This window comes from Protobothrops mucrosquamatus, unplaced genomic scaffold, assembly GCF_001527695.2.
Source record: "Protobothrops mucrosquamatus isolate PMUCROS unplaced genomic scaffold, P.Mucros_1.0 scaffold_287, whole genome shotgun sequence".
Taxonomy (NCBI): domain Eukaryota; kingdom Metazoa; phylum Chordata; class Lepidosauria; order Squamata; family Viperidae; genus Protobothrops; species Protobothrops mucrosquamatus.
In genome coordinates, this window is record NW_015386363.1 from 128729 (window position 1) to 150875 (window position 22147).

The 22147-nt window shown below is 33.4% G+C and overlaps 1 protein-coding gene across 1 annotated transcript in view; it reads right to left on the bottom strand.

Annotated features, from left to right (window-relative positions):
- Window positions 1-22147, bottom strand: part of CRYBG3 (crystallin beta-gamma domain containing 3) — a 66207-nt gene that overhangs the window by 21982 nt on the left and 22078 nt on the right. Inside the window, exons 5-15 of the mRNA XM_015831913.1 lie at window positions 21339-21386; window positions 20861-20982; window positions 19535-19679; window positions 17853-17986; window positions 16786-16900; window positions 15553-15588; window positions 14955-15088; window positions 9728-9854; window positions 6116-6258; window positions 3579-3705; window positions 2907-2939 (exon numbers count right to left, since the gene is read on the bottom strand). Of these exons, the coding sequence (XP_015687399.1) occupies window positions 2907-2939; window positions 3579-3705; window positions 6116-6258; window positions 9728-9854; window positions 14955-15088; window positions 15553-15588; window positions 16786-16900; window positions 17853-17986; window positions 19535-19679; window positions 20861-20982; window positions 21339-21386 (1164 nt within the window). The remainder of the gene's footprint in view (window positions 1-2906; window positions 2940-3578; window positions 3706-6115; window positions 6259-9727; window positions 9855-14954; window positions 15089-15552; window positions 15589-16785; window positions 16901-17852; window positions 17987-19534; window positions 19680-20860; window positions 20983-21338; window positions 21387-22147) is intronic.

A 22147-nucleotide genomic window follows, 5' to 3' on the forward strand; every position in this document is an offset into this window, starting at 1 on the left:
TTACAAGCACACACACATTGACGTAATAGCCTGCATGTTACTATGTAATTACTAAGATGCAGAAATCATTGCTAACTAAGGTTAAGGTATTCCACATATAACTCAAAACATATTATTGCTTTCCAGGAAATTATTTGTCAGCAACATAAAGATCTAGCCTAAAAACTGATAGAATGTGCAAGACTTTCATTACTATTAGAAAATAGGAAATAATTCAATAAACTTAGCAGCAACCACAGAGGAAGGCATGGGTGGCCGGGGTGGGGTGCAAAATGATCTGGTGTAAAGTTTGCACACACTTGCAACTGAGATGTGGCTTGTAGCAAAACACCACAATGCTGCTTTTGTCATTCTTATGAAACAGTAATTGCTATAATTAAAATATAGTAGACATGTTCAAGTCAAGTTCTAATGAAGTTGGTAATACATCACTTCTGATATTTGACAGATGAAAATTCTCATCTTGAGCCATAGTGACAAGAATATCAATCAAATAAGTATTTTTCAACTATCTCATCCTCTCACAAATTTAGAAGGTAGTGGAATTTATTCTAAATTCCCATCCAGAAAAGACAATTCCTACATAAAAGAAACTAAAAAAATTCAAGGATGGTTTCTTTTCAAAAATTCTTAGAATGCATCCATGGACTAATAACCTTGAATATTTTAAATGTTCTTCCACCCAGTGGGGAAGAAACTCTATAATTGAAAAGAGAAAATTATTAATAAAACAACATTTTAAAAAGTTGTTTTTAGAGAGGAAACCTCCAAAATTATAATGAACAAAATTTTAATATTTGAAATATTTTGCATGTGAAATGGATTGTTCAAACCTCATGAGAAATGTCCAGTCTATTCTAATCATACTGAAAACATCCTGAGTTTGAAGCAGTTCCATTCTGAGTTTGAAACCCTTCTGTATGATTAAAATTGCAACAAACCTATTTGTTCAAACTGTTTTGAACTTGAAACGGGGTGTTTGAAACTTGAAACATTTCAGCACTGAATTTTTTGCATACCACTTTCCAATATTAATAACTTGTGGTTAGGAAAAAATAACAGCAGAATATAGCAACATGTTGTACCACAAAAGTATGACAAATATGTTAGATATGCCAAGACTCTAGATTTCAGGTATATAATGAAACTCAGATCCTACAATTTTCAAATGGCTTTAAATCATAGTCTTGGCTTGATAGGGCCTAGAGATAAACCTACATAAATTCATTTAACAAAAAGGTTATAGCTGTCCAGTTTATGTTCTACAATCCATGCTTCAAGCATGGTAGTAACAAATTGTTCTAAGACTATATATTCAAATGCATCTTGAAAAGTCTGTATTTCCAGAGACAGCAAGCTGTCTGATACAGTTCAAGATGAACTTCCTCTCATTTGAACCTATATTATCCTTGAAACAGTTGTTGATAGGCTCCAGCATGGATGTTCAATGGTTGTTGTATTGCAGCCCATATTAATTTATGGTCAGCATTCATCTAGGGTAGAACACTGCTAAGAACTTTCAAGGCCTTCCCAGTCAGGTATGGAGGCAACCAAATCACCCATTCTTCTGGGCACCTATATCCTCATTTTGCCAGCTTTATTTTTAATGTGAGGCTGTGAAAAAAGAAAGTTCTGTATTGCAGAGCTCCAAAATATCTGACAAATGTCTGTGGAGATTCTCAGTCATCCAGGTCATAGTTTTCTCCAAAGGAAACTAGACTTTTTTTTCTTGAAGAAGAAGAAGAAAACATTTCACTTCTCATCCAAGAAGCTTCATCAGTTCTGATGGAGGGGGATGGAAGGATAGGCACTGACAGTTGAGACTCCATGTTGGGAGGATAGAAGGATAGCTTCTAATAGGATGGTGGGGAGGGGGGAGGGATGGAAGGATTATATTTCTTTGCATTCATCTGATTGTTAGCACTCTCTTGAGAGCTGTTGAGGCAACTTGGGAGTTTATTTGTGCCCTCAGGGTGCAATTGGTTATGAAATCTTCTTGGAACTGTTGCAAAGGCTGCGTTGTAAATCAAAGATAGGTGGTGCCTTATTTCTCCCCCTCTGTTGAGGGAGGGGTGTTCAATTCTAACATATATGGACTCTTTTACCCGTCTTTCAAACCAATAGTCCTCATTTTGGATAGAGTCCACATTTTGGCTACACAAGGTCCACATTTTGGATAGAGAGGATTATTTTGGACCCCATGGGCACAGATAACCCCCCCCAAGTGGCCTCAACAGCTTTCAGTGAGATGACTACAAAAATATATATAATCCTTCCATCCTCCCCTACCATTCTATCAAAACCTATTCTTCCATCTCCCCACTATCCAGTCTCAACTGTCAGTACCTATCCCTCCGTCTCCCTGCCAGAACTGATGAAGCTTCTTGGATGAGAAGCGAAACATTTTCTTCTTCCTCAAGGAAAATACAGTCCAGTTGCCTTTTGAAGAAAAAAAACATGTTTGTGATAGCTGATACACGCTACTGAAGCCTTTGCTCCTAATAGGCTCTTGTCTTTCTTTCTGATGCCTTGCATGTTTGTTTCCACCATTGTTCTTCATCATCCTGAGCTTCTTACTGTTATGTTGTGGCTTACAGAATGTATACAATGGAACTTACTTCACTCTTCTCAGCAGTCCAAGCCAAGACTTTTGAAAATAACATTCAAAATACAACATTTAACCAAAGAAGTAAACTAAATTAATAGAAGCAGTTTGAGGCTCTTGTACCAACAGTCTAAGAAAGTCTTTCAGCTGTCAGCCTATAAGCAATTCCTTACTTGACTAGTCCCTATTCCCTTCCTTACCTTCAGGGCTTTCAGCACACTCTGATTCTGCTACGGCTTATACTCACGGGTTGGTGTTTTTCCTTCACCACAATGAAGAATACCTTATTACAAAAACTTACCCAGTGTATGGGTTGATGATCTCCCAATGGTTCCTGTAAAAAGAATATATATGTTATTAAAGAAAAATCCAAAACACACAGAGAGAATAATTCAAGAACATCTAGTTTGAAGGTGAGCTACGTTTTGTGGAAGTTCTCTAAGTACTGAGGAATAACTGAAGTTTTCATAGATTTTAAAAATGACCTGGAAGGTCTTTGAAATATAGGTATTGTACCTAGGATAAATGACAAAATGACTATGCCTTTTATAAGTTGATTAATTGACTGTATTTCAATTTCCTATTCAAATAGCTTTCTTTTAACAAAATATATACATACAGTATATCCTTGGTTATAATTTTATATGTTGTGTTCTATTTCAAATAAAACTTTTTGTATGAAATTTGTTACAGCATTGTTTTTTCTTTTTCTTCTCAGAAATGTTTTTATAGTGGCTAATTAATTGTGTGTATTTATTTTGATGATGCTAGGAAGCAATAATAAAAATCCTAACAGATTTACAGAATATATTGTAAATGTATTTAAAAGAATAGGAAACAATAATTTCATGCATGATACAAACAGTTTGTATAGGACTGTTTTACCTCTTTAGGTATTGATTGTTATAAAATATTTATTTTATGTATTTATAAATATTACTAAAAATAACTTCCAGTTTATCGCATGGCTTACCAATTTAATGGGGCGAATTGACATAATAGTTTCACTAGTGCCACCCCAGTCCAAAAAACACTTATATCTTCCTTTCTCCAATATATATTGTTCTCCACAGAAATACTTCTGTTGATAAGCAACCCACCTAGATATAACATACAACAGACATTTTTAACACAAATCAAATATATATTAATAATCCATAAAACACCATAAAAGAACTCTGAATTTTTCATCTGTTCAACTTTCATGGTTTTTTTTTTAAAAGGTATTAAGTAAAATAGAAGAATAGAATAGAATAGAATAGAATAGAATAGAATAGAATAGAATAGAATAGAATCTGGAAGGGACCTTGGAGGTCTTCTAGTCCAGCCCTCCTTATGCATCTCTTTTGACCAGGTTGCTCTAAAAGTTTCTTGCTATACTCTTATTTCATCTTGAAAAAGGAATGGCTGATCCATCCCAATTCTGGTTCTCTAGGTATAATGTAATGTGAATTCCCAGAGCTTTAGGTTGGAAAATGCAAGCCAGAAATGGCAATTGCAAATAAATTGCTTAGTGTAGTGTTGCCAAGAAAACAACATAACATGTCCATGTAGTTACCAGTAGCCAAACTACACTTGAGAAGCAATTACTGAAATATAACATATACCATACATGGTGTTTCTATGATATATAAAGTGTTTCCAGATTCAATGAAGTTATAAGCATAAAAAGTTAAAACAGAACCAGGAACCCGTATCAAACTATAATACTGAATTTTTAGTTTCCAAGTGTTACATTTCAGAATAATGGGTTAATTGTTTGACAAACATTTCAATGTCATTTATGAAGTATGTAATATTTTATATCATGGCTAAATGTTTTAGTAAATCTAAGCTGTTTTTCTGATAAAAAGGGAGAAAAAATATTCTGTTGTTTATACGTTTAAGACTAAACCATGTACTCAAGTTCATCTTTTTAATATTAGAATCTATATATTAGCATATTAGAATCTATATATGCTATGCATATGCATGTGTATGTGATTTATGTTTTTATGACTTGATTATTCTGTGACCCTAGCTAAGCCCAGTCAGTCTTGTCTAAGTTAAGCAGGGATGGACCTGTGCAATACCTGTATGGGAGACATTCCCCACCCGACATCCTAAGTAATTAATTTAGATTAGAATGGGAAGTTGAAAGTTAGAATGGGGAGTTGAAAAATATTCCTGCAGAGGATTATAGCAAACCACTGCATAGTTGTATCTACAGGTAATCCCCGAGTTACGAGTGTTCACTTAATGCTTGTTCCAAGCTACGCGATAAGCACCCCCTAGTGCTTACGAGAAAGTCCCAAAATTACAAATATTGCAGCACCACGGCAGTCGTTCACCCTTACAAGCGACTGCAGACGCTCTGCAACATTCACCCTGGTTATTCCTCCCTCCCCACACCTGCCCCGGGTCTCCCGAGGAACCAGGCTTTCAATACTACCCTGCGAAGATAGAGGTCCTTCACTTTCTTGGCTGCTCCAGGCCTTCAGTGCATTTGCAGAGAATGGAGGCCTAAAATAACACAAGATCATGCGAGATCAGTGGGGCGAGATCTCACGGTACTGATCTTGTGTGATCTCGTGGTATTTTAGGGCTCTGTTCTCTGAAACAGAGCACAGAACCGAAGCTGGGGGACACTTCCATGTGCCTCCAGAGGCTGGATCGGGACGTCAGAGGCCTTTTCTAGGCCACTGCCACCCGGATCTGAGGCCGGGGGATGCTTCCATGTGCCTCCGGAGGCTGGATCGAAGTGGTGGTGACCTTTTCAAGGTCGCTGCTGGCCGGATCTGAGGCCAGGGGATGTTTCTGCAGCCCTCCAGTGGCCCGATCTGGGCACGAGGCCTTCTTCATGGCACTGCCACCTGCATCTGAAGCCAGGGGACGCATCTGTGGCCCTCCGGCGGCCCGATCCGGGTACTGGAGGCCTTCTCCGGGCTGCTGCCGCCTAGATCTAAGGCCAGGGGACACTTCCACGGTTCTCTGGCACCCAGAGAAGGCCTCCAGTGCCCAGATCGGAACACCGGAGGGCCATGGAAGCATCCCCTGGCATCAGATCCGGGAGGCAGCAGGAACCATGGCAGAGAGGAGACAGATCTTTTCAAGGTGAGTTTGGCATGGCAGGAAGGGAGGGGGAAGCATGAGGTATCTTAGTGGGTTGGGGAGGCCTTGGGGGCCTGTTCCATCACTAGGCCCTTCATGCCTTTTCCCACCCTGAGATACCTCATGTTCACTTAACAAGCCTCATGCGTCTTAATGAGCAAGAGTGATCTCGTTCGAGGTACGAGATTCATTCCCACAAGTTTTCGAGTTACAAGTGGAATGAGCAGGCTCCATTACATTCGTAACTTGAGGACTACCTGTATATGGTCATTAGAAGTCAAGCTTAACCCAAGGGCAACTTTACTTTTAATTACTTATACTTTTTTATTTAATTTATTTATGGAGTTAAGACCGAAAAGAAACAATAACACAGGAAAATCAGGCAATTTATGCCACACAAAGATTTGAAATTCAACTTACACTCCACTTTTCACATTAACTGATCTTGTCATTAGGCCAAACCCTGCACATTCTAAATCAGGAATTTCTTGATTTATAACATCCAATACTTTTTCATTTTCCTCCTCAGTTTCGAAAAGTGTTACTTCAGATTCCATAAAATCCTGCAAATTAAAAATTAAATTAGGAACATCTGTTACTACTAAAACTATCCTTCTATTTGTAATCTTCAGTTAGCCTGAACAGTGCCTAATAGTACAACTATTTTGGAATCAATGTACTTCATATCTGCTAACTTAAAGAATGCTACAAAATCCAGGACCCATTATTCCTGGGGAATTGAAATTTCAAGGATCTTCAGGCCAGTTGGATTCACAAATTTGTGGCTGTTGCTGCGGTCAGCTGCAGTCACATGACTGTTTTCCAATACTCCCTGCATGTTTCCCACAAGCAAAAGCAATGGGGAAGCTGGCAGGAAGCTGGAAGTCACTCCTGCTCCCACTGGTTTTTTTGCCCACCCATAGCCATTCTGTTTATCTGTTTAGGTAAGTAAATACCGCTGAAAGGATGACCCAGAAGATCATGGGTTATGTAGTGCATCCACAAAATTCTTCAGCTAATAAATATAGAGATATTTTCCTCAAATTATTTGATTTGCTCTAGCCAAAATACTGGCATACATCAATTCAATATGCATATAATTTAATTCATTATTACAATGTTTAGACCCATCCAAAGTTAATATAAATTTGTCTATCCTGAGAAAGTTATAATAAACAAATGGCTACAATTATTTATAGCTGAATAGTGAAAATTTAATAGTGCTGCTTTTCTACATCCAGTACATTTTTAATCTGTTTTCTTTTGTCATAGAATTTAAATAAAATACTCTGTAATATTCCCCCACTTTCCTTAAAATGTTGAATAGAGTGGTGCTTAAATGTTTGTCAACCCATTTGAATTTTCAATATGTATAAATATGATCTAAAACATGATCTATTCTTTACACAACTCCTAAAACTAGATAAAGGGAATCCAAATAAACAAATGAGATAAAAACATTATATCTTGTTCATTTATATATTAAGGGAAATGATTCAAAGATACTTATTTGTGCATGGCCAAAGTTGTGAACTTCTAGGATTATTAGTTCATTTGAAGGAGACATTAGAATCAGATGTTTCAATCAATAAGATGATTATTTGCTGTGAGTATGGGAGTATTTTGCCTTAAAGAACAGAATTCTGGGTCTTCACAATCAAAGTCTGATATTCACAAGTATGTGGAAGTGTCTTATGTTATGAAACTATTTCCAAAGAATTTGGACTTTGGAAAGTATGATTTGGGCCTGCTTTGTTGCTTCCAAACCAGGATGGTTTGCTTTCATTGATGAAACTAGGAATTCTGAATTGTACCAGAAAATGTTATAGGAAAATGCCAGAGTATGTGTGAAGTGAAGCTCAAGAGAATGTAGACAGTAAGACCCAAAATACACAATTTATTCAACTAAAAAAGGTTTAAGTAGAAGAAAGATAATGTTTTAGAATGGCTAAGTCAAAGTCCTGACTGGTAGGGACTTCATGTAAGGAAGCCCACTAATATCCCTGTGTTGAAGCTGGTAAATTCAGGGATATTGAGAAATGAATTAAAATTCTTCCAACCTAATGTGCAGGACCGATCAACAGTTTTTGGAAATGTTTAGTTTTAGTCATTGCTTCCCATGGTGTGTATATCAGTTACTGAAAGCAAAGGTTCGCATACTTTTGCCACACTCAAATATATAGTTCTGGATTATTTTCCTCAATAAATAACTGAACAGTAAGTAAAATTTTGACTGATTTGGTATTTATTTCCTTTATTGGAATCCAGAAACCAGAACTTTTATATGGAATTTTAAATATAAATATTACATTTTAAGTGATTTATTTAAAGATGTGCAAGTATCTTTATGTGCATAAGTTGATTTATGCACAAATGAGTATAATATTGTGATTGCAACATTTTATTATTACAAAAAACTGCATTTATAACTCTGCATTTACAGGGACTTAGTTCAGGTATTTGAGAAATCCTTAGTAGGTTAAGTTTAGAGTGCGAATTCTTTATGCTTTGTAAGAAAAATCAGAGTGTCTCCCAAAAAAGTATATATAGCACAAATAACTAATTTTGCTAAGGAATGTATCATGCATTAAACTATATTTTTCCTGAATTTTCTGCTGATTCTGTAACCAGGATATTCAAAAATTCATTTATTAAGAAACAACTTTAATTTCTGCATGCATTTCTACTCTATAGTTAAATGCTATGTGACTTTCCATGTCTGCAATCTAATAAAAAAAAACTAGAAATATGCACACATTTACACTTTTACATAAGCCTAATGTGTAACTGAATGCACATTCATACCATCTGGACACAGTATATATCTAAACAGCAGATTGAAGTTTGTACCTGAATGTGTGCATTACTGCAATATGTGTAAATTGGAGCACGACTCATTCATATGCCCTGTTTTACATATCATGTTATCAATATATACAATGTGGCTTAACTATCTTTTTGCACATCATCTTCCTTGGACCAGAAGCTTAGAATATAAGTTCATTTAGTACTAACTCAATCACTTGTCAGTACTGGTTACATTTTTTAAAATATCATAAATAAGTACTTCACTGCAGAGATACACCAACATTTTTAAATTCTAGAATTGGGACTCATTTTGCTTCAAGATAAAAATATCTTTTAAATGCAGCTGCTACAGTTGAATTTTTGGATTCTTAAAGGAACAGACTGAGGTTAATCTCTGGGAGAAACACTATCTGCAGTAGATGGATAATTGTGAAGGTTTATTTGGATATTCAGCAGTAAAGAGTAATGGATTGGTGGTGGGGTACTGGTTAGGAATGTACACTGGAACTGAAATTTGGTTCCTAAAGTGTGTTTAAAATAAGGTGCCAACAAAGCAAGCAAGCAAGCAATAAGGAACATAATATATAACATTTTCCCCCCTACCTAGCTTTTTCCGCAAGTGCAGATTTGGCTTTATTCGGATCAATCAAGTGTCGATCCATTGGTTGCACCAGGAATTGATTGATTGGCTTGTTGCCTGAGCCTGATGTCACAGGCTGAGAAAGTGTGATTGGTCCAAAGTCACCAAATCTGTTTTCATGCCTGAGGTGGACTAGAACTTGATGTCTTCTATCCTGATGGTTTAACCACTACACTCTAACAATAAAAACAGCAATATGCAAAAACTCCTGACAAGACTATTTTCTCTTTCTTTATTATGTGAATTCTTTTAATGGATGCTTTACAGGTTAAACAGTATGGTCTTCAAGGTTCCATAAACATTTATCAGATGTATGTAAAAAATATTACCTTGGATACAATAAAAATGAGTAAAAACAGAGAAAGAAGATGTGCTTTGCAAATTCAATACTAACCCTTTAAAGTATTTTTTCACTTCCTCAGTCTTATTGAATTGACATTTATTTATTTAGCGTATGACATATCATACATGAAATTGAACAGACAATAACAGCTCTTAATTTACTAATACATGTTCAATTCCAATTAAATGGAGAAATAAAATGTTGAAAGAATATTGGCTTAAAGAATAAATTAAATACTTACAGCTTGCAAAAATCTTACAGAGAGCAAAACACTGCTGACTCCACCCCATGATTGCCAGTGTTCATATTCTCCCTCCTCTAGCAAGTACTGCCGGCCTTTATATTGTTCCTTGTCATAAGCAACCCATCTACAATGTTGATAACACAAATTTGACAAAGTTAGAGAATGAATGAATATTACAAATGTATTGATAAGTATTAAAGCATATCATTTGGCACTTCTCCTCTAATGCATAAATTTAGTAGCTTCAGTTATAGGAGGCAAAACACATGATTCTCTATAACCTTTGCCCTATCCTTAATCCAAGCAATTCAGAATAATCCACTGCAGTATATTCTATTAGAATTTCACTGCAATATTATTATACATGTAGTTAGACCATTTATCTGTTGACAAATCAATTCTACTTTTGACAAAGTAAGTCTGGGGCTGGAGCAGTTGGCTCACATTTTGAGCAAAAACAACTCCCCTTCAGGTTAAATAGCAAGGAAAGAATTTGCTGAATTATTTGAATTTTGAATTTCAATTTTCCTTGGGAACAGAGTACCTGTATGCTTCCATTTGTGGGATTCAGGGGAAATTCTCTAAAATATAATATTGTCTGTTACATATCTAATTTAGGACCTACCACTGCTTATAGTTTATTGGACTGAGAACAATTAAGCTTCCGATATTTGGTTTTACAGTACATATATTTGGATTCTGATTCTAGAAGACATTGAATGTGCTGAATTCTCTTCAATGACTTGTGAATACTATATATTTAATCTTCTCTGGAACAAGTAATTAATGCCTTTCTATAAATAATTAAATTTTACTCTTATAATAATCAAAATTTATTTTTTTGAATGTATAAAGTAAATATTAATACATAGAGTATATAAAGGATATTAATACATAGAGTTGGGCCCCTAGAGGTCATTCTTTATTCTTGAAAAAGTTTTTTCCAATAATTTTATTAAGGATTATATTATATAAGTAAAATTTATACAACTACAAAATAAAGATTTTTTTTTCTACATTGAAGAAAATAAAAAAGTAAAAAAGCAAAGAAAAATAAAAAAGAAAAATACAAAAAGAAAAAAAATCCCCAGCAACATTAACATTAAGAACGTATTACTATATCTTAAAATAAAACCAAACATATCTTAATTCTATATCTTCCCCTAGTTTCTACAAACCCATTTCTAAAACCTCATCATTCCCTATTAAGCAGAAAAGTCCAATAAGGCTTATCAGAATGACAACAAAAGTATTATAAATTTTATCTACTATATCCAATCTGAATCCATCCTTTTTCTTTAAATAAATCTCCCTTTTCTTCAAATAATAAAAATTCAGTCTCATTCAAAAATAAACATCACCAAAAATATTCAGTGTCATCCAGTCTTAATCAAGAAGCCATTAAATATTGCCCCAAATAACAGCTTCTAATTTTAACCTTGATCCAATAGATTAATTTTGTATTCTTTTTTCTTTCTGCATAATGTCTTTAAAATCCTATAAGAAACTTCTAGCATCTGCTTGCTTATGCTCTTTCTCGAAGTTTTTTCTTCATCTTTTTAAGCCCTCCTTATACTTCCAACGTAGCAATTCCATCAAACACCTCTTGTACAGGTAGTCCTTGACTTAAACAGTTCATTTAGTGACCATTCAAAGTTACAACAGCACTGAAAATAGTTACTTATGACCATTTTTCACACTTATGACCATTGCAGCATTCCCATGATCATGTGATTTACATTCAAATGTTTGACAACTGGTTCATATATATGATGGTTGCAGTGTCCCGGGGTCACATGACCATCTTTTGAGAACTTCTGACAAGCAAGGTCAATGGGGAAGCCAGATTCACTTTACAACTGTGTTACTAATTCAACAACTGCAATGATTAACTTAACAAATGTGGCAAGAAAAATTATAAAATGGGACAAAAATCACTTAAGAAATTTCTCACTTAGCAACATAAATTCTGGGATCAATTGTGGTCATAAATCGAAGAATACCTGTAATGTTACTATAAGGAAATAATCCAAATCACTGATATGGTTTATTATTTGTATTCCTTTTTCACATTTTAAGTCATCATCTTTCATTTGTAAATCCATTATTTCCATCTCCTTCTTGTAAACTGTGATTTTAAATTCTACCTGTAGTTGTATTCAATGAAACTTGATCCGCTGTAGTTACACCAGTTGATGGTAATAAAGAGTTAAATAATTCAAAAACCTCCAGTTGCTATGAGTCAAATGTTTTTTTAAAAAAACAGTCATCTGGTGCCCACTAATGTCTAATCTTCAAATCTTTTCATCATTATAGGGTGTAAACAGGGGTTTTTTATAGGGTTTTTTCCATCAACATCAAAATCTTAAATCAAATCCATCTGGGCACCAAATCTGTGTGAAACTTTCCAAAACAATAATCATCCTCTTGCTGTATATTCCCAAAAATAAAATCTTATGAGGCTCACCCAGTGATTTCAATAAAATTTTCCAGTCTGAAGGTTTTAGTCTTTATAATCAAAGAATAAAAAAGGAATCCAAAATGGTTAAGAGGTGAAGCAGTCAAACTTAAGAGTCCATATAAGTGGCATTATTGGCTATATGCACAATCGAATCCCACAATTCTCAGCTGATTGCCATCCCCTCACAAATATGCAGCTGTATGGAATACATGTGAGTAATATGACAATCTGTCTTTAACTCCAGAGAGATTAGCTGCCTGATTTCTGCAACTGGATGCTTTCTTGACCACAATACATTTGTCTCTTTTAGAGAAATATCAGTTTGCCATTTGGCTCCCCAGAAGTGTGCTTTCTCTTGAAAAGAGTTCAATCCAAATTTTTGAGATCTATTCTTCAAGCACCTCACTATGTTCTGAATATGGTGCATTGCTGTAAATCTGGACTATTTAAAATAGAAACTTCTGCTAGGATTTTCATTTTCTCCTATAGGCTTAAGCATTCCTTTTTTTCAGCCAGTTTAGCCCCTTTAATTATGACTGATAACTTTCAATCTTCCTGGTGCCAAGCAATACATGTCAGACTGCATGGCTTTTCATGGCTGGACATAACCTTGATAGGCTATGATTGCACACTATCTGATCTCAAACAATGGGTCTTCATTTAGAGTTCAAGCAAATTTATCAGTTGTACCTAGAAAAATGTTCTGGAGTCACTCTTCACATTTTCTCCAGCCAGACAGACATCTTAGCTACATAATAATTCCAAGATTTACAGGGGTTTAACCTTGGCTATATTCAACAGATGTTACTGAAGGGAGTTATTTAAGATCCCTTTTTACAGAGATTGTCCATGTGATGGAAGAATAGTTGGACTAATAGAGTGTGAGGAAGTGGTGAACAGTGAAACTGTTGTCTGCTCTTTTCAATAGTAGCTGTAGTCATGCAAACATCTTCTGTCAGGCAACTGTCCATTCCACCAGAGCTGTACTCAGAGGCATTCAAGCTGGTATTCCAACTGCCTGGATAATTGTGCCACACCTTTGTGTTTTCAAGGACATGCAGAGGCAGACTCATCCCACCTAGTCTTTTGAATGCTAAGACGGAGTAAGAAGAGGGGTAGGTTTAATAGGAATGATAGCAGATGGCATGCAGATAAGGAAGTGGAGATGAGGGTCTGGAGACTGGCAGCTACCGGTATTACAAGTAGGCAAGAGGATTTTCATTGAATTGCTAAGATTACAAGCTATTGTGATCAGCATATTCTGGCGGGAGTCCTACCTGGAGTTTGAAATTTTTCCTGGAGCTCAGCAACAACTAGAAAAGGAGCAACCACCTCATCCCAACAAGTACAGAAATATTTGGGAAAAGGCAATGGTTATATATTACCGTAAAGACTCTGAGACTTTAGTTTGAACTGAGTACTAAAAGAATAATTATTAAAGGATTGAATATCAAAGATATAGTTATGTGGCAAAGTCACCTTGCAAAGTCATAGAAATGTAGAGTTGACCCAGAGCAATAACCTATTGTTGGGGAAGGTGTGTGTTGCAATAAAGCATGTGTATAGATTTGCCAGCCCTTAGAGAGCAAAGAACCCTCAAATGGAACACATTATTTTGTATTATCCCCTATACACAGAGGCTTGCCAGGAATTACCTGCATTCTTCACTGAACATCGTGGTCATTCTGACTTGTTTTATCTTGTTGCTATCAGATCAATCTGATTTTATTTCTTTGTCCAAAGCTAAGTATTACTCTGCAGTTTGTACAGTACGTTGTAGTACTTCTAATCCTTCTTTGATATTTTAGAACAATTATTATTTTCTTTTTTTATCCTAATTGTGATTTTCTTGTCTTATTTGTTGATTTATGACCAGAGGAAAAATGATTGATTGAGCTATTTTCTATTAATTTTTCAAAACAGCAAAGAATGGTTCAAATGTTTGCTATGTACATGACATATCTTTATTAAAAGATGCTTTAGAATGGACTCAGACTATGCAGTCATGGAGAGATACATTCATCACCAACAAATGAGCAGGAAAATAATCAAGGAAAACTGCATGCAAAATAGAGTTAATTTATAATATTTGGTTATTAAGCTGGCTGTCTCTCTCTCTCTGTATATGAATGCATAACCAGAAACCATTTTAAAGCATATTTTAATAAAGATGTGTCATTTACATAGCAAATCTTGGAACCATATTTTGCTGTTTTGACAAATATGAAGGCATATTCCCAGCTCAGGCAGTTTTATGACTTGGGAGTGACATACGTAAATTACTCCCATTACACGTCACAGAAAAGGAATAAATTAAGGGAGAATAAACTAAGGAATGGCAGACTTATTTATAGTTGTAGCTGACATGAAGTTAACTTTGGCCACAGCCTATATTTTATTTTCCTACTGTCAGCTCACATAAGATAAACATACTATCAATACAAAATATCGAGTTTTAAAAATTCTCTAGGGAAGCCCCTCTTCCACATTCTGAAGCTCCTGAGATTTGTTTGATAAGAATTAGAGTTGGGTTTTTTTTTTTTAAATGATGGTACTTGCACTTAGCTTTTTCACTGATAGCTATCAACTAATACATTTATAAAAGCTTCTGATTAGCAAGTTAAGACACTTAGAGTGGACTGGTGTGGGCTTTTATCTGTTTTACTGAAATACTGTTCTTTTTTACTGATTTAATTTCCAGTGGACAGGTATTTACATATTTTAATATTCTTAATAGTCTGTTAATAACAAAATTATACTTACATTCCACCAATGACACATATTGATCCAATTCCCTGGAAAGTATCAGCATTTTCAAAAAGTATTGGAATGCAATCAGTATTTTCATAAAGTTTTTTACACCATCCTCCAAAGTGTGGTCTTTCATATATTATCATCTGCAGAAAATGGGAAAATTGGTCTTTTAAAATACACTTCTTATTCTCTGTTTATTTAGTAGATTGAAAAAAGTTTAATTATAAAAGGCGAAAGAATTATACAATTGGAAGACACTGCAAAGCCTGTCTGATCAGCAGCTTCAGCTGAGCATTCCATACTTATGATTTCAACCAGAGTTTCTTAAGAGACATTCCCATTGGAAGAAGGGCAAACAAGAATATTTTTGTTGGAATACTTCCCTCTGCAGAGCTGCCCCCTCAAATCTTTATTTTTGATTTTCCTAAATGTCTGAAGAGAGTTTTAAAGGGAAAGTATGGATAGAATAGTAAGATTGGTTTAGCCAACACATATCTACTACAATTAGTACTTCTAAAATAAATCTTAAAAAATTAGTGGTAAAGAAGACCAATTTGTTTTCTTTCACCCAAATAAATTCCTCTCCCGAAAAGGATACTGCGCTTACCATAGTATTCATAGGCATCTGCACTTTTAGGCCACCCTAAAGTACAAAATAAAATAAGAAATATGAAAACATACTTCCATATTAATACATAGTATAAGTTAATATGTATTGATTCTAAGATACTTTATAAATCAATCAATCAATAAGTCATTCTTTACATTTCTTTTATTTACTTTTATTGTGTTTTAGGAAACTGGATTGATTTCATGAGTGAAAAAGCTTCATCAGCATCACGGCTGACTAAATTAATTTGTTCTCTAATAGAGGGCAGATATCCCTAGGATTATTATTTTTTTTTAGTTTCTAATTCATAGCACCAAAAGAAACTTTAGAGTTACTAAATACTAAATATTAAATACTTATAAGGGTTGAGGCAGTTCCAGATATGACTGTTATATAAGCATACAACTACTTGTTTTCAAGGCAACAAATTATTGTACCCATTAATTTGGATAGTTGGGAGAAACTTTTGAGAATGTAGTCCTCTACATCTTTACCCGAGTAGTAGGCAACCAACAACCATGTCTGGCTTCAGTTTTGTTTGCAATAACAATTTCAATTTAGTCAAATTGTACCTGAGATTTTCTAGTCTAATCAAGATAAACTGAGCTAAACTGGTTAGGAGCCAGGGAGGTCTATATTTTATTACCAATTTTACTAAGGGAAATTGTACTTCTTAAGAACCATGAATGCAAAATTTGTAGTGACACAATACTCTTTTCTTGATATTTTTAGGGAGGGAGGAAACTGAAAGTGGCAAAATATATTCATACAGGTTATAAGGAAATATATTAGTACCAATCCAAATTAATTTTGCAGATATAGATTTCTACTATAGCAAAATCACTTCTGAGCACCTCCTGGGAATATTTATAGAGACATGGACTGATCTATAATAATAAGAGTATCAAGCCACTATGACAATCCTGATTTAGCAGATAGCATCCTATAACTAAAGCTGATAATGACAATTATTTATTTTTTCTTCGATATTTCTGACTTAGTAATATCTTCCAAGTCAAACCTAATTCCCTTTGTCAAGTCACTGGAAGTTTAATTTTGACAGAGATCCTTCATCAAAAGGTTAATTGTTTATTTCTGAACTCATAATAATATGACAAAATAAATATGAATTTTCAAGAATGGGCATATTTAGACCTAGACTCAAAATTACTAAAAGACAGAACGGACTGTAGCAAATTAAATTGATTATGGGCATTAATATCACCTTACCATTTTCAATGGTCGAAGAGATTTTACATCAGTGGCTGAAAGTTTACATGGGCTTTGATTTTCTTCTAATACTGTTTTTTCTCCTTTGTAATCAGTATCTGAATAAGCAAGCCATCTATTAAAATGAAGAATTAATCTATTAACATGGTAATTAATGTGCAACTTTATTCATATATCTTGGATTAGCGCTCATTATTCAAGGAGCATATGGTCTTTCAAAATATGGTACTTTATTTTGCTATCATAGATTATAGTCACATCACACAAATAGACAACATTTTTGAATGCATGGGTACATTTTGAATTTAAAAAGTATGGAAGTTTTAAAATTTGGCAATCATGGTAGGTTTTGCTAGCATCCATTTACCAAAAGCAAATTAAAAAATTGCTCTTAGTTGCTCTCTTCCTCTCCAAATGTTTTCTACCATCTGGTTTTACTTTTTGCCTTTTTCTTTGCAAGTGAAGATAGTTCCAAAGAACAATTATGGAATTCTAATGGGACAATCTTTAAATAATAGCCTGATAGCTTCTGATTTTTGTTTTTTTTAATTAGAAGAATCTAAAAAGAAGGATCACCAAATGGCATAATTTCCTCTATTCGGTGTTAGAAGAATATCTATTATTTTAAAAGGTACTGGAACATGGGTACAATTGAGTTACAATTAGAAATGATGACATAAAATTTGAGATAATTGCAAAAGAGAGCAGAAAATTTTCAGATTCAAAATAATGAAATAAACATTTCACCTTTTTCTGGCAACATTACTTGTTATACATACAAGTATCATAGGCATATACTAGATATAAAAGTCCTAACATTAAAACTTAATTTCAGTAAAACATTTCATTTTATAGTATTTTGATAACTTCAGAAAGTCTATGAAAGCTGTTATTTGATAAATAGAACTGTATCTTGTGGATAATAACCTTCTGATAAAGATAAATTTTATGAGAATTTTCCTTTGAAGGCATTTCAAGATAACAATTATTTTGCTTACTTTTTGTATGATGAACAAATAGCTATTGTTAACCTTTATTTATATAAATTTAAATAAATATTTACTCACACTCCTGCTTTCACAGAGATGATAGGATTTTCAACTTCCAATTCATCTAAATTGGCTATGCCAGCCTGAATGTAGATTGGAAAATGACCTGTACTATTGTGTGAGCAAAGTTCAATTTCAGGAATACTACAATCCTATGAAGCAAATTAAACCAGAATAAAACAAATCAGATAAGAAATATTATATACATGTGGTCATTAGCCCTCTCTGCCCCTGTCAGTTTTACAGGAAGACTGGCTAAATGAGCTAAACCTATTTTATTGTAAGATTACATTAACAGAACCTTGGAAGTCTGAAAGTACATTTCTCTCTTTATTAATATTGATAAAATTAACATTAAAAACTTGCAAAAATGAAATATTTCCATACTTCCTCTTAAAATAGTTGAAGAATTTAGAATATAATATATCTCTGGTTAATTACAGGTATCTTAGAAGTAGGATGTACCTTTGCATAAGTACACATCTAAGCATTCATAAATAGGATTGTATTCACAGATTTTAAGAACTATTTTATGACAATAACTTTTCTAGACTGGAAACCACTTCACCATTGTTATTAAATATATCACTTGTTTTGTTTTCTTACTCTCAAAAAGTAAGAAAGGAAACATTAGTTCTGTTTACTGTTAAGATAACCCCAAATTGCTAAATAATTTAACTTGCTTTTAGCACTACATTTCAGTTATTATTGTGAATTTATTTTATTTAAAGTTGATATGGTCATCTGAAGTTTCTCTTTAGTAGAAATTTTGAGAGGCTGCCTCATATTTTAAGAACCAATTTATCTTTTTCAGAAATTTGGCATTTAAAAAAAAGCAAAGGTAGTATTTTATGGTTATACTTTAATTCACAACTTTAAAAATTTATTTTATTTTATTTATTTATTTAATTTGATTTATATCCCGCCCTTCTCCCAACGGGACTCAGGGCGGCTCACAACATATTAAAAAACATAAATACATTTGCTACCCCACCGAAGTAAAACCAATTAAAACCAAATATTTAAAGTTGTGCTGTTTAAAAATCACTCCTAAAATAAACCCGATTTAAAATCCTCCCTAGGCCAGGCCCGCTTGCTGATTGTTTAGAGTTAATAAAGCTAGGGAAAAACGCAAATTGAGAGCTGAATTTAAATGCCTGCAATTTGTTCTCACATGAAATCTACGAGTAAAGAAAAAATTCAACATTAGCTACTCACTTTCCCCTTTTCAACAATATTTTTGCTATTTTTATGGCTCTATTTTGCTGTATTTGATACCATTTGACCACATAAGCAGCACAATATGTGGTCAACTCTCATGTACATAGTATGTTCTAGTTTAACATTTTTCAATTATCAAACATTAAACAAATGATAATACAGTGGTGTTTATAACCTTTGACCTCATTCTACCATTGTCATTATGATAATAAGCAAAATAAAATATGATGATTAAAGCTTGATATAGGAAAGAGAAATCTGGGACACAGAAGTAATTACAAGAGTTACCAAAAACCAAAAGGAAAATAGCTGAATCTTTGATAATTTCAACTATAATGCTCTAGGCAGAGAAACAAATAAAACATTGAGGAAAGATAAAGTAGAGTGACAGGGAAATATATATATAAGGATACCCATTTGGTAACCACTAGTAGCATCTGATTTTGATAACAATAAAGTATTCATTATAATTGTTATACCTTCATTATATGCCTGATGGAACCAATTGTGAATTTTTCTTGAGCTTTCTCTCTGTGAAGATTCAAGATGTCAGTCAGCATCCTTTCTCCTTCTTCTAGAACATATTTCTGACCTTCAAATGTTGGTTTCTCATATAAAATCCAGCTACATTAATGAATATATCAATATAAATATGCCACTCACATTGCAAGCACAGCGCCAATACTAATAAGGATCCATGTTTACAGTGATAATTATTTGCAGCCTGTCACATGTGTAGAATGAGCACACATGCACACTGATGTATAATATGAGCAATGGCTTTTCCAGCAAGAAATTTCTATTGCACACTGCTACAAGAAGAAATATCTGCCACTTAGCTACATTATTTTCATTTGTTAAACATATATGCCCTATTTTTAAAGATTTTAAAAATCAATATAAAATAAATTGCAAGCCAATCTTTTTTCTTTTAGTTTCATATGGATGTTTAATTTCCCCAACATACCATTTTTAAATACTTTAGCTTGTCATTCAGAACTGGCAGGGGAATATATATTGTTTTTCTAATGTTAGAATAACATAGGTTGGCAACAATGATCACACAAAAAAATTTCATTCTAAATAATACAATAGAAATAAATGATATAGTGCTTGTCACTTAAACATTTTCTATACTTTGACTACTTCCAATATTGCTTAGAAAGCTTACATAATTGCTTATTATGAAAAGTATTATAAAGATTGTTTATACTTGTCATTTGACTTTACAACAGTGATTCTTTCTTCCTAATTCACCTCACATATTTGTTGTAAAAAACTGGAAGCAGGATCATTATACATGCTGCCTTGAGTTGTATAAAATAAAGGTGGTATATAAAACTAACAATAAATATTATTTATTTTCTGATATCACAATTATTACAGACTGTCTGGAAATTACTTTAAATTATTTTTCCTGAACATTAAACCATAATGTTTCCACATCTATGTATGATTATTAATTGAGATGTTATGTCTCTAGTCTTATTCCTAATAAAATATATTTTCTTTGTTTTCTGTTTTTTTTTGCAGTGGATATATTCTTTTAATTACCAACAAATATAGATTTCTGAAAAGTATACATTTACTTGCTTATCTTGTGTTTCAGTCTTCTTAAAGTTCTTACAAAATAGTCAAACTAAGGAAAATGCAAATTATTACTAATAAGTATTATATGGCCAAAATTACAGTGAATAAATTTTGCATAGTGTGTTGTCTTTTTTTTAGTTCCACATATATCTATTATCAACATTGTCATGATATTAGTCAAATGTGATTCCTGCTATAAGATATATTTTTCTTACCATCCTCTAACAACTCTGATTGATGCTTCTTTTGAAAATACCCAGATGGTAGCATCTACCACATCACGATAAATTTCTACTGGTAGTTTATTTGTATTCCCATGAAAATCACAAATAAGCATCTGCAATGACATGCAATTGTTTAAAGCAAGTTTGGTACATTCATTTTCTATTCCTCTTATATCAATTATACTATGTTTTTGGCATAATTAATCATTAAGCTAGGTTTGATGATTTGAATTTTATGGGTCTAACTTATCTAGGTCTTAAAATGAAACCATGACAAGAAGACTGTCTCAAAATTATCAACCTCTTTACTGCATTCCATTGTTACAGCAGACAACTATGCTACTTATATCAAGGAAAATACAGACGTCCTTTCCGTACTCGTCACTCATATATTCCACACTTTTGAGAAATGTTTATGACAAAGCAGATAATACTGAAATCTTATTGTCTTACATAAAATCACACTCACTTTTCCGGGTCTTGGACTGCACTTGAGTCTGACCCTATCAACAGGGCACTATAATCAGAAAAAAAAAGAAATAATTTTAATACTACAATAATCCAACAAAAGATATTTTAAGATATTGATGAAGCAAAACTTAGTATTTTTAAATAAAAGTCTATAAATATGCTAACAAGCCAGTTCTGAAAATCTTAAAGACAAAAGTCAAACTCGTAGAATACATTTTGTGACTTCATTAAAAACTACCAGCAGTGTATTCTGAGTTCTTACAATTTCTATTAAAATATAAAAGGCTGTGTACAATACTACTTTTCTCATATTATTCATCAGAAGAAGATATCAACTATTATGTTTTAAGCAGAAATGTGAGCATATGTGCTAATTTATCAAACATTATTGCAAGAAATGTGAGCATATGTGCTAATTTATCAAACATTATTGCAAACATTATTATACCAGCCTGCCTGATATCAAAAGTGATGGTGGCGTTTCAGCTAAGAATGTTCACTCTTCTCCACTTACAACTCATTTATGAAATAACTTTTCCTCATATCCCACCTAAAACTCCAGGAGAAAAAAATAGTAAAGGAAAAAAGTATTTTTCAATTCAAATTCTGCTAAAAAATTGTGCTTTCTTTCATTTCATCTGCCTAGTATATTTTAGACTGTACAATATACAGACTGTATATTGGCTACAGTACATTGAAAGAGTTATGTACCAAATTATCACAGTAAATTAAGCAGAATCAATAGATTCAGCATTTTGTTTATATGGGAAATATATCACCATAATATATTTAGCCTAAAGATGTGTG